We start from the raw sequence: 19,693 nt of genomic DNA on the forward strand, positions 1-19,693 counted from the left end.
ATAAGGATATTAGAACAGAGAAGTTGATTGTGCCTTAAGTCTCCAGACTGATAAATCTAGTCCAGAAACTTAAACAGTAGATCTGGACATGTAACGTTGTTTTTGTCTATTCTAAGATGCCTCAAGGAATGTAGTTATTAATACTCTGTGGGAATCAAGATCTTTTAAATGTCTCACAGTGGAAACCCCGAAATCATGACATTACCAAAAAAAGCCCCAAACCCAAACCAACCACAAAACAAACCCAAAACACCAAAAACCCCAACAGCCCAAAAAACTAGCTTCTAGAAAGTACTGACCAAATACATAAATCTCCATGGTCATGACCTTCTATATCTAATCTATTTCATGTGAGAAGGACTTAAGATAGATGATGTTCAAGGACCATGCCCAGATCCATACCTGAATTCTTTGTGACTGCATCAGAATCAGTTTTGGAGCAAATCTTGGCAAATGGTGGGAGCTGCTGCTTCTGTCCTGTGGCTTGACTTTCTGCTGTTGTTGATGACACAGCTGTACTACTCTTGGCAGAGCTGGACATGCTGTCCTGTATGAACTCCTTCACTACCTTTGCTTCCTCAGCCATTACCTGATTGTCTGCACCTTCGGCAGTGTCTGTGTATTTCAGTAGTAGTGGCTCCTCTAGCTTTCTGCCCTCCATGCTGCGAGTGCTTGTCATGATGCCATCCTCCAGCCCCTTGGAATTCTTGTGGGATTTTGCTGAACACAGAAGGCTGGTGATAACGGATTTAGCAGAAAGCTGAGCATCACAGAGAGCTCTTAATTTCATCTCCCTTTCTCTGTTTCCAATCATTGCTCTGTATATACTTTCGAGCCCCTCTGGTTCATCTAGTAAGTAGCTGCTGTAAGAAAGTGGAATATGGCTGCTGTTAAAGGAGGTTTGACTTAAAATTGAGCTATTTTTCTTGACTCCTCCTAAACCTTGCATTTCTATCTCATTGTTATATCTAAGACCCAAGTATTCCTTCTTAACCAGAATAAAATTTCATCTTGGACACTGCTCTCTTCCAAAGAGCCACATAAAAGGGGAGGGAAAAAAACCCCCAACCCTTAGTTAATGCATCTATCCAAGAATAACTGAAGAGAAGTTGGATGGCAGCATTAGAGGTGTGCAAAGAATGATTATAGAATATATGCTTAAAAATATTTGTGGGTCAAAATAGATTTTGATTGTAAACAAAATCTAAGTTTTGTGTCAAACAAGATGATTCTTTGCCGGCAGTGGGCATGAATGAGTTAAACATGCTTTGAGGTGGCTTACACTTGCCAGGAGGAAGAACTAAATGGCTCCCTGTGCCATAGTATTAGAGCAGTTGGCAATCATTATTGGAGTTACCCTCACAGTAGTTTGTAAAGTGGAGAAGCCTTACTTCAGTTATACAGCTAAGCCCTGTGGTAGTTTTCATGTCACCTGTCAAAAGTGGTAAATTTAACCCCATGATTCTGGACATGAAATGAGTTTTCTGGATTGTATGGCTTGTATCCCAGTGTCCCTAATGGGAAAAACCTTGTTTGTTCTCCAGGCCCTAGGTTTGCAAGGTTTAAACTTCAGGGCTCAGTGGATCCTTAAATCTTTGCAGGATGAGGGGTCTGAATTTCCTTGGACTGACTTGTCATTACAATTCAGTTGTCACCTGTAAGGCTTTAACAGGGCTGGGTGTTGTAGTATTTGTAGCTTATTAACCATCTTTCATACAGGGAGATAAGACTACCAGAGTATTTAATCTGTAGGGTGCATTGTAAAGCACTCTATACCCCCCAAAGTCCTCTGGGACCATACAGTGGGACTGCTGTCAAAGCTGAACAATTTTGGGTTCTTTAAGGCACACCTGAGTGCCTATGATGGTTACCTGCTGAAAATACCAATTCGTGCCTATTGTGGTTACCTACTCAAAACACTGACTTGAATTCCAGTTTGCTTTTTCACATCCAGCTATGTTCAATAACTTAATGTATTATCAATTTACTTTTCTTAGCTTGATGCTCTGTGCATGCACTATATAGATACATATATGGTTCATAAACAGCTAGAATTAGGAAATTCTAAATTGTAACTGTATCTAATTATCTCTAATCATAGGATCACTATAATTAGTAGGATGCTGCTTTCCCCCTATTTTTAAAGAATAGATATTCTCTTTAACAAAAACCTCAACAGATTTATACTGTGGATATGAAAATAGAAAATTGTTAGGCTATTTCTGAGTACAGTTTATTTTGTACAGCTTTTTGCCCCATCTTTCAGTGGGATTCCTGTCTGGTGGCTTCACAGGCTGCAGCCCTGATTCTGCAACTTCTTACTCAAATCTTGTACTTCTTACTCAAATCACATTTTTTTGTGTTCCCTCTTACTGCTTTGCACAACCCATTGGCATTTGTGCCCTCACTGTAGTTGGAGAGACTTAGAGTTGAGGTGGCAACTATGCTTCTTGTCTCTCTTGGACTTAAACATTAGGTTACTGGAGTCCTGTGTGTGAGTGTGTTAGAAGATGTGAATGCTGCATGTCATGTTCCTAGCTCTGATGCTTGCCTATGAAGCTTTGTCCTCTTCTTATGGAAGATTATAAGCTCCTTTATGTTGGTAAACAGTGACATCCTCAACAAAAGAGGTTCCTCCTGTCACTACCTGCTCTGGGTGTTCTCAGTAACTTGTTCTTCTGTATCCAAATGCTCCAGAACAAAACCAGGAAGGTGAAACTTGCTGTTGTTTGTTCAAAAGATTGCAGATACATTTTAAAATGAGCATACTAGCAGTTTGCATAAGTCAATATTTTAAAATAATTAAGGATTGCTAAATTGAGTAAGGTCATGTGGTGTAATCTTTGGCTGCTAATGCTGTTGCAGCTGATGAATTGGGTAACACCTTTATTGACAGTTGGTATATAGGGAAAGATTTTTCTTAATCTTTCTGTAAGTCTTTTCAGGAGTAATAGAAGTAGCCAAGGTAGTGTACGGAAGCTTCTACCTCAGAGGTAGAAACCTGACCTAGGGCCGTCTCACTTGAACTGCTTCCATTTTAAAGCAGTTCATTGAGCTCTGTTACAGTAATTTGGTTTTAGCACTTCATTTTGGCTGTTATTGGAAGGTTCAATGACTTCTGGGGTCTTTGAGCAACTGATGATCAACATACTCTGCTGTACAAGTGTGTGTGCAGTGTGTACTTCTATCCTGAAGAGCCTGCTAGCTAATTATAGGAAAAAGTTGCTGAGAGAAATGGCCGGATGAGTTGCCAAAGGTAACTCAACTCAGCAGATGAACAATGTGTAGAGGATCGTTATTCTGAACCCGAGGGTATTACTTAAGCCACTGGACTTTGCTGTCTTTTTAATTTCATCTAAACTGAAGTTGCTGAGTTTGTCTCAGGTACTTGTGGTTGTGTCTTGGCCACTGCCTTCATTGGCAGGGATCCTAAAGTTCACAACCTCACAGTCAAGTAGCAAAATGAAAACTATTTTGATCTGCTGTCTCTGTCCAGTTGCGCTAGCTTCATGGTAATTGCAGGTTGAGTGGGCTAGAAGTCATGTTAGTTATGCTAGCCTTGCTGCAAGTAGCCTTACTGCTAAAGACCAGATCTATATTCCTTTACGAGTAAAATGTGTTATTAAAGAATACAATTAAGACTGTTGTTCATACTTTTTCACTGGTTTGTATACTGCCTTCTTCCCTAAGGCTTCTTAGCAACTGGCAGGACCGAAATATGTGGGTAACTGAGCATGTGCTAATTGTAAAGATATTTCAGTTGTGTAATTTAACCTACCACTACAGGCAACTCCATGAACTTCACTGGTTATTCTTGATTTATCTGGTTTCCCTTTTCCTGCATTTATTCTGGAGACTCTTAAGATTTTGGCTTATTTAGGATAGGGAGGAGAAAGGAAAGGGGCCAGGACTCCATGATGTAATTCCCAGGTTTCTACCTGACATAGTGTTAAGTACTTCCACTTCTGTGCCTCCGTCTCTTCATCTGTAAAATTTATTTCCTAGTCTGTGAAGTTATCTTTTTTTAAAGATGAAATAACTGTTGACACTCATGTACCAAGCAAGGTGGGCCAGGTTTGCATGATGTTTTGTTTGGACTTTAAGAACTGGACATATGCTAATGGTTGCTGATGGTTAGATGGATTTGTAAATTTTACTTTTTCTGTTTCAGGAGCATAGAGTAAATATTATCCTATTAATCTGAAGAGCATGCTTCCATCTCTTACCATTATTTGTCCTGCGAAACATGATTTGGCATAAATTTTTCTGTGCTAAATTCAGCTTTTCTTTGTAAAGATCAGCTGTTTACAGTAGCTTCCTTATAACACTTTAATTTTCGATTTTGCTCCTTTGAATGCTGCTTTCACTTCTTCCTGTAAATATTTTGATGTGTGTGTGGTTGTTTTCCTTTAAATGTTGTGGGGAAGCGAATGCAGCAGCTGCTTATGGTGCTTCAGAATTTGAAGTAGTCAGATTTCATGGGACATACTTTTTCCAAAGAAAATTGGTTATAGTGGAAAAAGTGGGAATAATTTGCCTCATTAGGAGGCTGTCAGACAGCAATTGATGTACCCTGTGGCCCAGGCGTTCCTTTCAACACGTTACAAAAGTCTAGTTTGGAAAGTTGTAAAAAGGAAAGCAGCAGCCTTTTTCACTAGAGCTTGGGCAACACTTAAAGATCACTTACTTGCTCTGGGAGTCGATGGTGTCTCTTTGAAGGGTCCCTGAGAGGACTGAGCAGGGAGCATGCTGCAGCGGTGGCACCAGCGATAGGGGCTGCAGCTCTTCAGAGAGTCGTTGAACGCGTTTCCAGATCTTGTGGCAAGCCTCGTCCAAGCTATCTTGGGGAGTGTTGTTGTGGATCCAGATGTGCCTGGGGAAAGGTCCCAGTGGGAACTGACCCTCAAATGTTACTGTTGGAGGTGAAAATCTGTTCCTACCAGGGAGCATCTTTCAGCCTCTTTGCGTCCACAACCGGTCTTTTTGAAGGAGGTGGTATGTTTTGGTAATGAAGAGCCATGGCAACCACGGAACTGTTGGGTCTGGCAGCTGGTAGGAAGGGTAACAGCTGGAAACATCCACTGGGCTTCCAGCAGCAGGAGTGGAGATGGCAGTCTTGTGTCCTTTCACGTAGTTGAGAGCATTCTCTGGTGTAAATATCTAAACAGACTCCAGTCTTCAGCATTTAACTGTCCCTGCCTCCCTGTACCTGAGTTCTGTATCACTTCTTGTGTGTCTGCAGGTGGCTAAGCTCCGTGCAGTGCCCAAAGGACTGTCCCTCTGGTCTTTTTCCCTTCTCTCGCCCTCAGTCCCTCATCTTTCCGCTGACATGAGATGAAGAGCAGAGGCCTCGTGTTGAGGGAAGCAGTGCAGACAGAAGGGGTGTTCCTGCTTTAGTGTTTACTCTTACTTTGCGACATCCCAAAGAGGAGTAGCATCCCTCTCTGAAGCCCATCTAGCAACACATCCCGTCCCTGCTTGAGTGATTTGTGTCCCTGAAACTCTTCACGGCCCGCTATGGATCCACCCTCCATAGCAAGTTGCACAGAAGTCTGTTCTACCAGGAGATAAGAGGAAGATGGACTAATCTTGACTTGCATCTTTTAAAGCTGAACTTTTATTCTACTTGGCTGCTTTCTGTTTGTGCTGTGAACATCTTTGAGTCTGTGTGCCACCTAGGCTAGCTGGGCCCACAGGGTTGCTGCTACTGCGGTATTTCTAGTTGTAAGCTTCTGTAACTTTTCGATGTTTCCAGAAGCACAGTGGCACTTCTGCCCCTCTGCGATGGAGGGGGAGAGTATCTTTAGCCACCTTGTAAACCCTTCCACTGTCATGGAAAAAAGACCTTGTTCTCAGTTTTGGAACTTGCATATTTTTCAGCATCAGGGCTACAGAATTTTGCTTTTGGGTACTGTTTCTTTCCAACATCCTCTGTGTCATTTTAGGTACTGGGCTATAAAACTTGATCTAGGTATGGAAATACAAGGCAAAATATTTTTTAAATATAAAAGACATGTGCACACTTTCAGATGAACAGCTGTGTATTGATTTCTTTGCTACCAAAAATCATGACACTGTACACTAAGATCTTGGCTCTATACTTATGTCCTTTCAGATAATCCAGAACTGGACTTTCCTGTTATGTAGGTTAAAATAGTGACTGCAGTTTCTTGCTAATCGAGATATTATTCATAGCTATCTTTTAACTCGTGGTTGTACCTGGATAAGTGCTCTTTTCTCCTCAAGAGTGATAATATGTGGTTAAGAGGGAATAAATGAAATTGTGTGGCATTTAGTAAGAAGTTTGGGGTTTTTTTCTCCCCTACCAAATTACTGATTATGATACTTGAAATTTTCGGGAAGATGATCATGTATCCAGTGTGAATGCCCTCTGTAGTTCCTCATACCAAGAGAGTGGTTGTATTTGGGAGCCGGGGTACTGTCTGCATTCTTTGGAGCATGTGTAGGAGAGGGGAGGGAGAGTGAAAGAGAAGAGCCCTATGGATGTGGCTTTGTGTCAGAGCTAGAGGGAAAACCAGGTTTTGGCACTCTGTTTTAATAACTCCTTGATTTTTGTCAGAGTCTGTTTCTCCTCCTCCAGGAAGTATTGGTTCATACCAGTGAATTGCTCTCAGCTCCATGGATTAAACTGAATCTTGGGGATGTAGCAGTTGCTGTTATGTGGAGGAATCGCAAAACAGATCAGACTGTTTTGGCAGGGAGGGTGAGGTACTGTGTGATAAATGGAATATAAAAAAGTCGGCTAAATATCTGCAGCGAATGTGGAAGGCAGTGAAGTCTGAAGGCAGCAGACTCCTTTCAGCCCGGGCTCTGACTGCGGGTGGCAGTGCAGAGCAGAATTTGTCTCCTGGTGGGTGCTTACACTGAAGGCAGGATTTCTTTTTCAGTAGAGAGGTAATTTTGCAAGGTGAGAAGGGAAGTGAGTGGTAGGGGTTAGATATGGGCTGTTAACCAGAACCTGCAAATGCTTCCTTGTTAGAGATGGGTTGCAATCAAAGAAGTTGGTGATTGCAGTGATGGTTTCTGCCGTATTCTTCAGTCTTGTCTATTTAGCAAAGAAATGCAGTATTTTTTTGAGATTTAGACCCTAAACCTTAGTGCTTTTGAGAAGGAAACGTACTTGGGAGTAAACCCTTGATTTGAAATAGATATGATTTTATTAACCAGGAATAAAGTGCGATTGTATCTCCTCAATGACTTTATTATGCCTGTAGATGGTTCTTGATGCAGGGCTAGCTGACTTTGGCTCAGCCGCTACCCTGCTGGTGTACAGCAACCAAGTCACATCTTCAGCTGAATGCAATTTTTGGGATGGGGGGGATTTGTTGAGGTGAATAGCTGTATAAGGGAAAACCAATGTATGGAGCTGTGAAGTGTGGTACCCTGTTCTCTGATCCTTTTATATTTGGATTTGTGCCTTTGAACAATAAGGTCTGTTTGAATAGGATACTGCAGTTTAAACAGATATAAAGCAACTCTTTCATGTAACAGCCCTGGTTGCCTTGGCTCTTGGCATCGGTTCACAATGTAGGCAGTGGAAGGATTGAAATGCAGAGGGGACACAGGGAAAGTGAGTGAGAACGAGGATTGATTTGAGGGTGGAGGGACAGATTTGCAAGCCCTCGATATAATTTGTTTTTTAGCTGTCAAATAAGCTCATTCAAGGCAACCGGAACAAGAGTGAAGGGGGTTTTGCAGCAAGAAACTGCAGCAAATGCAAAACACTAAGGCAGGGGGATGGGTGCCGAGCTGAGCTGGGCGAGCCGGGGGTGCCGGAGCGGCGGGGGCTTGGCCCCGGCTCCCCCCCCCGGTCCCCGCGTCCCTCCTGGGGGAGCTGGGGGCGGGCGATAGAGGGGGAAAAAAAACCCCAAAACACGACGGGGGGTGGTGGTGTAAGGCTGGAGAGGGGGATCTTGGTCTGGTGAACACCCACTTCCCCGCAGGCGAGCTTTTGGGAGAGGGGCTGCTCCTCCTCTGTCAAACCAAAAGGGAAACGTAGAAGCAGGTTCTTGCCGAGGAGGGGGGAGAAAATTCGAGGGTGTCTTTACAAAAAAAACAACGTGTCACGTTCGAGTTATTTTTCTTGTCCATAGACCTGAGCATCATTACCAAGATAATTAAGTTCCTGAATGTGGCTTTAACGGACTGCATTTTTTCCCCATCTTGCATGCAGCTACAGGGACAAATGTACTAATAGATGTTAAAAAAAAAAAAAAAAAGGCGGTGGTGGAGAAATCTCACTCTTGCCAGCCCTGCGAAGGGGCAGCAGCACTACAGCCAAGCATGCCTGTTGGCTCGGTGGAGGGGGCACAGCCAGCGCAGCCTTTCCCACCTCCAGCATACCTTCTCCTTAAACCAGTCCCACCAGTTTGAGGGTATGGGTCTATTGCTGGGATCCACGCTGCGAGGACAAGTCGCAGGCGGGGGGGGGGGGCGGGCGGCTCTTTTGTGATCTCTCTTGTGTTTGTAACAAAATTTGCTTCATCATAAAAATTGTGTCAATATCATCAAGTTGTTTACAGAGGAGTGGAGAAGGGGTGGGGGTGCTGGGGGAGGCTGCATGGCTCTGGCAGATGTCTTAATAGCAGAAATGCTGTCTGTGTGTGTGTGCATAGGCGTGCTATGCTATGCTCCATGCAAAATGGGGGGCTGTGGGACTTACTGCTATACGAGAAACCTGTAGTGTGTATTAAAAATAAATACAATGCTAAAGCATAATTTGTGGTTTGTGGGTGCTGGTGGGAGGACTGTGCTGGGTTTGGGGAAGCAAAACTGAGGCAGATCTATTTGGTGGCTGCACGGCAGCCCCTCACCGCACCACCTGTGCCCTCTCCCCTCCCCGGCATTTAGTGAAGAGGAGAACAAAGATATGGGAATGATTAATCAACTGGCTAATAAAAAAGTATAAATCCCTGGGGACTGTGTGCTGCTGCTAGTGCTGAGGAGCTGGCTCTAAGACAGCCACCGGGAGGGACGAGCCAGCCCTCCTCTCCTTTCCTTGCCTCTCCTCTCCCCGAGCTGCTGCCACACTTGGTTCATTCCAGCTGCAGAAGCTCAGAGCCTTCCATGCGGTGGGATTTTTTTTTTCTGGGCTGAAAAAAATAATAAAAAAAAAAATCACAAGCCTGACCTGCTTTTTTCCCCCCCTCTTTCCTTTCTCCTCTTCATCCAGCCGAGCTGAGGACTATCCCAATCACAAAGGGGAAGAAAAAGGGGGGAAAACCCAACAACAACCACCAACCCCCAGCACACCCCATTCCTGCTGCCCTTTGACATGCAACCTTCCTTGGGATGGGACAAGCCGGGATGCAGCTGTGGCTTTGGAAGGAACTGGGGAAAATTGGGAATCTTTGCTCTCATGACGGTGGAAGTGAGCTCCTGGAGCCGGGTGCTGCTGCTCTCCGTGGGGCTGCTGGCTGTCTCGGTGACTGGTAAGTGTAATGGAGAAAGCTGGCAACTTTAGGAGCATTTTTCTTCCTGCTCCTTAGATCAAAGGACCACTGTTAATCCTCTTTGGGGGGTGCGGGGGGGGAGGATGGCACTCTATGTGTGTGCATACACTTGTGTGTCAGCGCATGCTTCCCTGTAGTGTTCAATAAGGAGTGTGTTTTCTTCAGACCGTTGTAGCTTTGTACAAGATAGTTTCCCTCTGTATCCTTTGGGAGCAACAATTTTAAGCGATGGGGTAATAAAAGGTGGCTTTATTTGATCTTATTCCCCTTCTCTGGTGGGTCAAATAATTTGTGCATAGTTGCTGTATGATGTGCAAGATGACTGTGAAAAATGCCATCACTGTTTCCCCCTCTGTCTTTCCCTTGCATCTTAATTCAATATTTCACTACCCTAGTGCTTGCCCATAGCTGATAAAATACATTTAGGACACTTTGCATGAAGATGGAAGCACTTTCCTCTTACTCTTCCTGCCTTTCAAGTTGATTATCTCTTATATATGAGCTCTTTGGCCTCAGCATCCTGTTTTTTGTGAAATATGTGTTTATTGATTTGAAAGATAGCAAAAGAAGACTTGAATTTGGGGGGAGTTTGCTTGTGTCTCCTCCCTAGTTTCCGCAACTGCCCTTGTAGCGAAAGCGTATCTAAGGACTGAAGTTTATTTCTGGTGTAAACAGCAAATATTTAGGGACTGTCCTTATGTGTATGTAGGAGGGGGAAGAGTGGGAGAGCTGAGTGTTTGGCAGTGTCTTCTTTCAACACTGTGCAGTGCCCTGATTTCCAAGAGTTTCTAAGTAACGTTTGTCTTGTCTGCTGTATCTTAGGCTAGAGGAATGTGTGTTTGTGTGTTGATGTGTATGAAAGCTGCTTCGGGTTTAGGTTGGTTTTTTTTTTTGAAAACTTTATGTGGAATGCAACACTGATTTTATTATGTAAGGCAGATTTCCTCTAAGGAGATACAGAATAAGTATTAACTGCTCCTCCTGAGTAGTCTCACAGTGGACCTGAAGAGTTTTGCTAACTGGAAGTATCTATTAGGGAAGGGTATAAAACCACCCAAACAACCTACAAGTCCTAATTAAGGATGAGTATTTATTTTGGTGAATATTTTTCCTTTCTTTAGCAGGAGTATTTAGCATGTACACAAGAGAAAACCATTCCAGCAGCTTCTGTCATGCTTTTCTGATACAAGTAGACCGATGTAGAGGTACCTAAATACATGATTTACTATATAAGGGGTTTACAGCTTTCTCCTAAGCAGTCTGTGGCTTGTTCGTGCTAGATCTTCCAGGCTTCTCTCTGTACCTGCTTGTTCAGTATATAGTCCTTTCTTCTCAGGCCCCTAGCTCCCTTCTCTCTGCATTTAGAGTGCTGTCTATTCTGGATCCTTCACCCAGAGGTTGGTGCTCTATGTTGTTTTTCTTTGTGAGCAGAAGATCTGCAAAAGCTTTTTAGACCTCAGATGGTTTTTATTTGCATCAGAGCTAGAGGCATTGGTCAATAGCTCCTCTTTCCTAGCTCTTCTTTTTAAAAGAATTCTGAAATCCCAGTAATGATCTTTTTGTCAAAGCAAGATACCAACTTTGAAATCGGTGGCTTACTACTGGATATCCAGAACATGGTGAATATATAAGGAGTGAATGCACCCACCCTTTGCAGAGTCCATGGTGGTTTTAGCATCTAATCCCAGAATGTAAGTTTAGCCTGGGCTGGGACTTCTAGTACCTTTGCTGAGCAAATCATGAACCGCTGTAGAACAGAGTTCCTTAGAGGCTTCAGTTCTAACCTCGCCTGTTCCTAGGGTTTGTGTAGGTAGTAGTAACCAAGAGTTCCCATAGTGTGGCAGTAGAGCTGTATATGTAAAACTATCAGTTAATAGTTCTGGCCGTCTTAAAAAATAAAAAGGGAAAGAAATCCTACTCGCATCACATCAGCTGTGCTATGTCAGTAGTCCTGTTGCCCAGTAATGTCCTTCTAAAAAAATGGCACAAAACATGTGCTTTTTTCAGATGCTGCTGTGTCTGAAGGCAAGATAATGTAGCTTCTGTTTGTGCAAAGAACTGACCGAGCTGTAAAGAAGGTGGTGTTTTGTGATATGCTGAAGTTTATTGTGTTTATGCAGGGTGGGGGGAGAGGAAGTGGTTCGTATAGTTTCCCCTTTTAGTTTTAAGGGTGCAGTAATGATTTGAGAGTGTTTTAAGATTTGTAGAGGTCACTGAATTTCTTTGGCCATGAGTTGATTGTGATCCGTGCATGGCCTCTCAGAAATACAGTGTGTATCATTTGTTTGTCAAAACAGATGGGAACAGAAATAGTATTCCTTTCTGTTCCCTTCTGAGTAATCAGCTGTGCATCGTACTAGAAGGTGCATTTGGGGTATGGATTGGCTGGGTGTGTATGGATACACACATATGCAATTTCTTTTGAAGGCCTATTACAAAATGGGTCTTGATACCATTATTTACACACTGTGCTTTACTAGTCAGCATCCTGTTTTGTACTGGGTTATGGAAAGATGCACCAGCTTGAAACACGGTCTAATCACTTTAAATCCATTGTAATTTTCTTTTTTTCTTGATAGAAGATAATTTTTGGCAGACTCTTCCTGTGAAGAGTGTTTATGAATTTTGATGTATGTGTATGTATTTATGTTGTAAATCATCCTTTTCTTTTGTTTTGTTGTCTTAAATCTCCACAGGATGAAGGGTGATTCAGGGGTACTTACTCTGTCAGGGAAAGAACTTCTGTGTGAAATACTCAGTGATTTGAGGGTATTTTTTTAAGGGGGTGAGTGTGTGAGATATTAACTCTCTGAAGTGTTGGACAGATGTTTTTTTTTTAGGAGGGAGGGAAGTGAATAGTCACCAGCCTGATTACATTTGATTGTGGCATATGATGAAACTACAGTATTTTATGGCAATAGCTGAGTGTATAGTTTTGATCTGAGTCCTACTATTGCTGAAGCAGTGGGGATATCAGTGCGAAATGGAATGAATGATTCCCATGTATTCACTGATGTCTTGCTATTGCATTTTGTTACTGGAAAGGAGTCGTCATTTACGGAAAACATTTAGAGGGTGCAGATGTTCAGAGGGTACAGCTCTTTTGCTTGGGATCAGGCTGGCTTCTTGGTGCTTACAGAGGTTGGGATCACAGAAGGCATCATGTTGCTGTACCTCCCTCCTTGCCCTTGTGACTGGGAGGGTGGATATGTGATCTAGTCCATAGGTTTTGAGCACTTCACAGTGGGGTAACATAGGTGATCCTCAGGTGGATGGGAATATGGCCCAATCCTTCTGTCTCCGTGTGCCTGTATATATGAGGCTGGGCCACCCTGTGGCCCTCAGGTTTGGCTGGAGTGTAGCAAATGTACTTTCTTATCTCTTCACACTGGTGTGTACACTTGTGAGTTCTTAGTGAAGAACATCCAAATTCAGCATGCTTTCCTCTGTGGAAGTATGTGCCAGTAATGATGGGTAGGGAAGGGTGGGGGAAGAGGAGCCCTTGCTAGGAAGAACTTAGTAGGAAGACTGCTGCACAGTAGCTAGGACCCTACTTCAAGCCTGGATGTTTGGGTCACAATTCATGCTGTGGCACCATAGGCAAGCAGTTTCACTTTTGTCTTCTCGTTCTTTGCATTGATTAGCAAGTTCATCATTTGGGGTACAGGAGGCTTTCGTTACTGTACAATTGTTCATTGCCTGTCCCTCTGATATTTTTTTTGTCATGGATTCTCAGTGCTGCTGAAGAACATCTAAGCTCAAGCTTTCTTTGCTACTGAGCTCAGTCTCTGTCATGTCAGATACCTCCTAGGGAAATTTTGTATTCAGCTGGTTGATGGTTCCCAGCTGAGCCAGCCTGCAGTGGTGCAGAGGTGGATGTCTGTTCAGCTGATCTTTGGTGGCTGCCTTCCAATTGTTTCGGAGTTTATGTCAAAAGAAGGGGCTTGTCAGAATGGGTGTGGGGAATGTGATCCAGGCAATCTGCTGTAGGTCCTGGTAGATATGCTTTTTGCCAGGGTGGTTTAGGGTTCAAGGTATAGTTGAGCTGTTGATCAGGTGATCATTTGTAGTATCACTGCTATAGAGAATATGTTTCACTATGCAGAAGTGACAGTGCCTTATTGATCTACTTTCAGGGACAAGTGAAGAATAATTCCTCCCCCTGCCCCGTTTGCTGTTAACCACTTGCACCTGTGCTCCGGGGATTTGCAACTGCTGAATTACTGTGTGGTACTTGCTGCCTTGCTCTGGTTCCTGAGAGGCCAGTTGTTTGTGAAATGCCAAATTTCACAGCTGTGCTTATGTTCCTGCTGATGCCCCGCCACCAGCTCCTACTTAAATTTGGCATGGATCTTGACCAGAGGAAATTTTTATGATAATGTTGAGGGTTAGACAGGTTTGGGGGAAGGTCAGGCAGCGTGACCTCCATAACACTGATTGTGTAACATCCAGCCGCACCAATAAAGCACTTGCAGAGAGTGGGCTGAAGGGTGAATCTCATCCCTATGTTGCTTCCATCAGGTGCAGCTAAGCCCTGAGCTAGTTTTCTAATACTGAGACCCTCTTTGGAGATGGAAAGGATGCATAGCTCTCTGGCTAGACCAGAACTGGATTTGGACTTGAGTTTTTTGTTAGGACTGTGCAGCTAACCTTTTGACTTTTCACTGCAATGCATACTGAAGAGGTGTGTTGTATAGCTATAGCTGATATAAAGATTTTTGGGGAGAAATCTGCAATAGATGTCTTTGCCCATAGTACTACAAGAGAAGTCTTACTCCATTTTTATCAAAAGTATCCTCAGACATAGGGCTGGAGTAATTTTTCATAGGCTTTGGTGAAATTATAACAAAGCTATGTTTAGCTGAGTGGATTTTAAATGATAATTCTTTGCTATCTTCCATGTTTCTAGGCATTGTGAGGTTCAGAAATACCATGAATAGGCCTAGATTTGAATTAGCTTTTTGCCCAACAGAAAGTGTAGCAAATTGAAATGGAAGGGGAAAGATGAGACTTCAAGGGCTACAAAAAAGAAAGGATTAAGTTGAGTAACAAAGATTCTGTACTGCCTGAATTGATAAGTCCAGCATTGAGTTGTCTATTTGACATATACAGCAGCCAAAAATGACAGAGGTAGTATAATCACATGTATTGGCTCTAATACCCAAAGGCAGCCTCTGTGGGTGCAGATGATTTTTTTTTACTGAGAGGGTTGTCAGACGTTGGAATAGGCTGCCCAGGGAAGTGGTTGAGTCACTGTCCCTGGAGGTATTCAAAAAGTGAGTAGACAGGGTACTTCAGGACATGGTTTAATGGGCATGGTTGATGGTTGGACTCGATCTTGAAGGTCTTTTCCAACCTAAATGATTCTATGAATGATGGGAAGGTTAACAGCATCAGGCTTTAAAGAGATTTAAAACCAGGTAAGGTTTGTTCCACCCAGAAAGACTGGCTATAGGAACAGAGATGACCTCACCAATCCTGCTTGTTAACTGGGGTTTTATAGTCTAGCTCAGTATTTTAATGAAGTCTGTACATTGCTGCTTATTGAAATGTTTCCCTTAAACATATTGATTGAGAACTTCAATATGTGCACTTAATACTTGTCAACTAGATATTACAATGCGTAAGTCCAGCCAATGAGGCCTGTATGATACCATCCAATACCTTTGGTAACCTCTTTCAGAGTAGAGGCAAACATAGAATTAAAGGGCTTTCCTAATAAAGCACTCTTAACCTGTACCAGTGGTAAATCCAGAGTATTGAGGGGGCTGTGGAAGTGGCAGGGGGAATACTGCTGTTGCCTGCTCAGTATCTTCTACAGGTGCCAGGCTACAGAAGCCATGTCCAAGTCCTTTTCCACCATATTTTTCTACCATGGTGCTCGGAAGAAGTGGTGTCACTGTGTATACTGCCTTTTGTTCCTCTCTGTGCCCCACCCTGGGGGGTGCCCTCACTCCTGCTCCCAGGGCAGCCCTTCGGTGGAAAGCTGCTTCCTTCACTGAGTGACTTGCACAAGGTCATTTGGGGAATTTGTGGCAGAGCTGCAAATGTGTCTGTCTCAACTTTGAACACAAGATCGCTTTTTGCGTTTTGTTTCTTAATTCTCCACAAAGGAGTGTGAAGCTACTTGCTGTGAGGTGCTTTCAATACAACTATAGGGTTATTTCTGAGGCTTTCTGTGGTGTGTGAGTGCCTACTATGGGAAGTAGGCATTTGCATTGCTTTCAAAGAAATCAAGATATGGAGATTAAAAAAGTGATAGTAGCACCCACAGTTTCTGTGTTTACACAATGTTTCTGGAGGAGTGAAGTACAGTGCAATTATGGAAATCAATGTATTTTGCTTGCAATAAACATGATGCAGTGCAGTAATCTGCAAAATATATGTGCTTCTGCCATGCTATGCAGTGGCAGACTGATCTGATAGTGGTTAATGTGTAATTGGGAAAATCCCATTGATTAAAGAAATGAAATTAACTCTGTTTCAGTCTCTTTGCTGCTGCCATGGACACAGCGAGCCAGAATGGAGACAGTATGCTGCAGGGAGCTTGTATGTAATTTTTTTTTATACCTCCCTTGGATGAAAGTCGAAAGGAGTTTTTTTGGAGTGGTTTCTTTTCCCTCTTTTTAATGTGACTTCACAGTGAACAGTATGTGTTAGTTCTTTCTTCGCAGTGTCAGGTGCATTCTGTGATTCAGTCCCTTGCAGTAATGGTTGCAGTAATTTTCTAGCCTTATGAGGTACAGGCGTGACCACTCTAGTAATAAACTGCCTGTTTTGTGTGCACACCGCTGTTGTCTGCTGGATGGAAAGAGAACTGGGGATTGTGTCAGAGTCCTGCTGGTGCTAGTAATTTCTGAGAGGTCAAAATAATCGTGGAGTAGAGAGATCTGATGATCTGTGACTTTTGCTGGAAGAGAAGGGCCTTGCAACAGTGATGCCTGGAGCAGCTATGGTTGCCAGGGAGATGTGTGATAGGGGAGTAATTAAAAAAAATATATTCTTCCCCATTATTGACTACAAAAAAATCTACTTGAAAATGAACTGATGGCCTAAGTTTGGGGGAAGCAGGTATTTAGAGAGTTGAAGGAAGGGGAACATGACCTGAAGAAAGACCTGTATTAGTGTATTTAGTATGGTATACTCAGCAGCTTCATGAGCAGTGGTCCTTATGTGTCTAGTGTGGTGTGAACATACAGTTGGAGGCAGCCCTTGCCAGAAAGAGCGTACAATCTAAGTGGTCAACAAGTATTGGATACCATTCTTGAGTGTTGGAGGATTGTGAAGATAGGTGGAGACCACAATACAGAGGGGCTTTCTGCCTGCACTGCTGCAAGTCTGCTTCTTAACCCAGATTTGTCAAAGGACAATATATGAGAAAGGCAACCAGTGTCAGCAGAAAACAGCTTTATGCTTGTAGGTATGTCAGTCTGGCCTTGATAAGACTGCTGCTGTGCAGGACTTGTAGGCTGGAGCTGCAGCCAAGTTCTCACAAAAGCCTGGTACCTCAACCCTCACTGGCATTTGGGCTCCTCCTCAGTAATTCTTGGTGACCTCAGCAGGCAGCTCTTTCTCTCAATCTGTAACCAGAAGGAAATTAACAGCATCCTGTATCCTGCTGGCAATATTTTTTTTCCTTCCCTCTATGTAAGGAGGCATTGCTGCTCCTGCTTCATTGTTAGCCCTGTAAGAGAAGGCACTGGGCAGAAGCAGTCTGTGCCCAAAGACCTTTCGCTGTAAGTGCAGGGAAGGTAGGAGGCAGAGCCAGATGCAGAAAGGCTTGTCCAAGGTCACACAGCAGGTTGCTGGCAGAGCTAGGAACAGACTCTAGGTCTTCTCACTACTGCGTGCTAAACAGCAGCACAGAAATGCCATGCTGTTGCTTCTGAGAGAGATGTTTTTGAGATGCTTTCTCTCTGCAGATGAGGTCTAAGCTGTATCTGTGCTAGTGGATGTGAAGGCATTTTACAGTAGTTACACTGAAACAGAACAATGTCTCAATCCATTTATCAAAATGTCTGCAGTTCCTATTTCAAGGCAGATAAAACAACAATGAATATCAAATAAAGGTGTCTTTATCCAGAACATTTTAAAACAAAAGAAAGAGAAGATTGGTTCTTTCGGCCTCTGGCTTGTGTTAGCTCTCTGGAATGTTAAGTCTTTTCTGTCCTAATGAAATGGTTTTATTTGGGTTTCATCCACCTGCCTTAGTGACCTGCGTTTCTTTGAGGGTAAAGAATTTAGCTGCTTCTCAGTTGTCAGTTTAGTGGGATGTAGACCAACAGGCCATTTCACCAAACCATGGTCACAGCCTGATAAACCTGGCCCTGTCAGTGCCCAGAGCCAATTGCATTAGAAGGTGCAAGAAGTACTGAAATAGACAAGAAAGATGAGTTAATCACAGCTAGAAAATTAACCACAACTGGGGATTTTCTGGTTCAGTGCTCTCCTGTTATTTGCACACTCTCTCTCTTGACTTGCAGAAGTCATTAAAGCCCAGTCCTTGCTGTTTTCCATGGCTGTTGGCACTTACAAATCCTTGAGGGTGTGAGCCTTAGTCATTCTGTTTCATTTCCCCATCTGTAAAATGGGGATAAGTAGAATTTGCAAAATCCTGAAATGATTTACGGATTTATTCTGCAGAGAGATCTTAGGATGTTTGTGAAAAGCTTTCAGCAGATACAAATTGCACTAGGTTGATTAGCTACACAAGTTTTATGCTCTTGGTTCTCTCTCTTGATTGCATGGAGTGAATTCAACCATTTCATGTACAATTTGGGATTAATTGTAAATGACTTTCTGAGGTGAAAGTTGTCTGTCTGCTATTGAACTTCAAGAAGTAAAGTATTCATGGCAAAAAAGTCAGAAATGTAATAAAATGCAGTTTCTGTTCCAGTAAGGATTTGCACAAGTTCCTCAGCTCCTTCTGTAATTTGTGCTGTATCACTTGTACAGTTTTTATATGTTTATATTCACATTTGTGCCTTTTATCAAAAGACTGCAGTGCAGGTTTTAAAGGCTTAGTGTACTCGGGTATAGATGGGAAGGTAGGAGACTTGTAACAGACTAAGAATTTGCCAGAAGCATCAGGGAATTGGATACTGGTCTTTAGCAGAAGTGGGGTATTGGCAGATAGGATGGTCTGGACCTTCAGATTTTAATTTGCCACAGCGTCTTTGGCTTTGAAGCAGTTGCTTAAATTGTGTGAGCTTCAGCTTCTTGTCTACAGAGTGGAAAAATAGTACTGTCTAATGTATTATGAAAATGAATGTCTCAAGGATGGCAGAGGTCAAATAGAGAACTTGCTTCCTAATTATGGTGCCTGTTATTTATCAGCAGTTTAGCAATTATTTTTGTAGTTAAACTAGTGAAAGCAGAGTTTGAACATATTTTTTTTGATGGCATCTATGCAATTGCTTTTGGAGCCAGAGGTCCTGAGGGACAGCTTATTGCCTGAAAGAGCTGGATGAGTGGATTTCCTTAGTGTCTGAGTTGGCTTTTTATTCACAGAAAGTTTGCTGAAGAACTTTACAGTGGGGAATGATGTGCTGTTGTGTAATCACTTACATGTTGTTACCACTCTCCCCTTGCTCTGCTTTTGTTACCAGTGTATGTGTGTCTTGAGATCTAGTTGCTGGTAAGGGGGACTGTCTTTCACCATTCTCCTGGCTGAAATGAGCAATGCTAGCTGGCAATTTAAACATCTTTCAGAAAAGCTGGTCTTGCAGCTTGAAAAATGTAAGGATGTACTGAGTCTCATTCTGTTCTCCAGTCCTGCCTCCTTCACGTTTCTGTAACTCCATTATTGTCAGCAGGATTCTTCCCTCTTCTCATTGCTGCAGGGTAAAGGAGAATCTGGTCTTTTGTTAGACAGACGCTTGATCTGACATTGGTGAGCAGTTAAAGCCAAGTTGGAGGTACAGAAAATGGAAGCTGATTTCTTCTGTAATGAAGGCACAATTCAATGTTCCTTTCCCATTTGATACACCAAATAGTAATATCTATTAAGAAAAATATATTTCCTTCCAGAAAGGAAATCTCCTTCCTCAGAAGGATAATGAAGCCTAGTGCTTTTCCAAAGCTGATGCTGTTTTTTAAAGATGCTGCTTGCATCATGCAGCATATTGTTTATATCCCTCTATTGTTGTTTTGTCTCCATTAGGGAAAGGTTAGGCACTGATTGTGGACACTGGACATCTGTCAAGCAACCATCCTGGGCT

The 19,693-nt window shown here is 42.9% G+C and overlaps 1 protein-coding gene across 1 annotated transcript in view; it reads left to right on the forward strand.

The window, feature by feature from the left end:
- Window positions 1-9,295: 9,295 nt before the first annotated feature.
- The window catches only part of CSMD2 (CUB and Sushi multiple domains 2), a 306,984-nt gene continuing 296,586 nt past the window's right edge, over window positions 9,296-19,693 (forward strand). Inside the window, exon 1 of the mRNA XM_075047281.1 lies at window positions 9,296-9,452. Within this exon, the coding sequence (XP_074903382.1) occupies window positions 9,296-9,452 (157 nt within the window). The remainder of the gene's footprint in view (window positions 9,453-19,693) is intronic.

This window comes from Buteo buteo, chromosome 16 (genome assembly GCF_964188355.1).
Source record: "Buteo buteo chromosome 16, bButBut1.hap1.1, whole genome shotgun sequence".
NCBI lineage: Eukaryota > Metazoa > Chordata > Aves > Accipitriformes > Accipitridae > Buteo > Buteo buteo.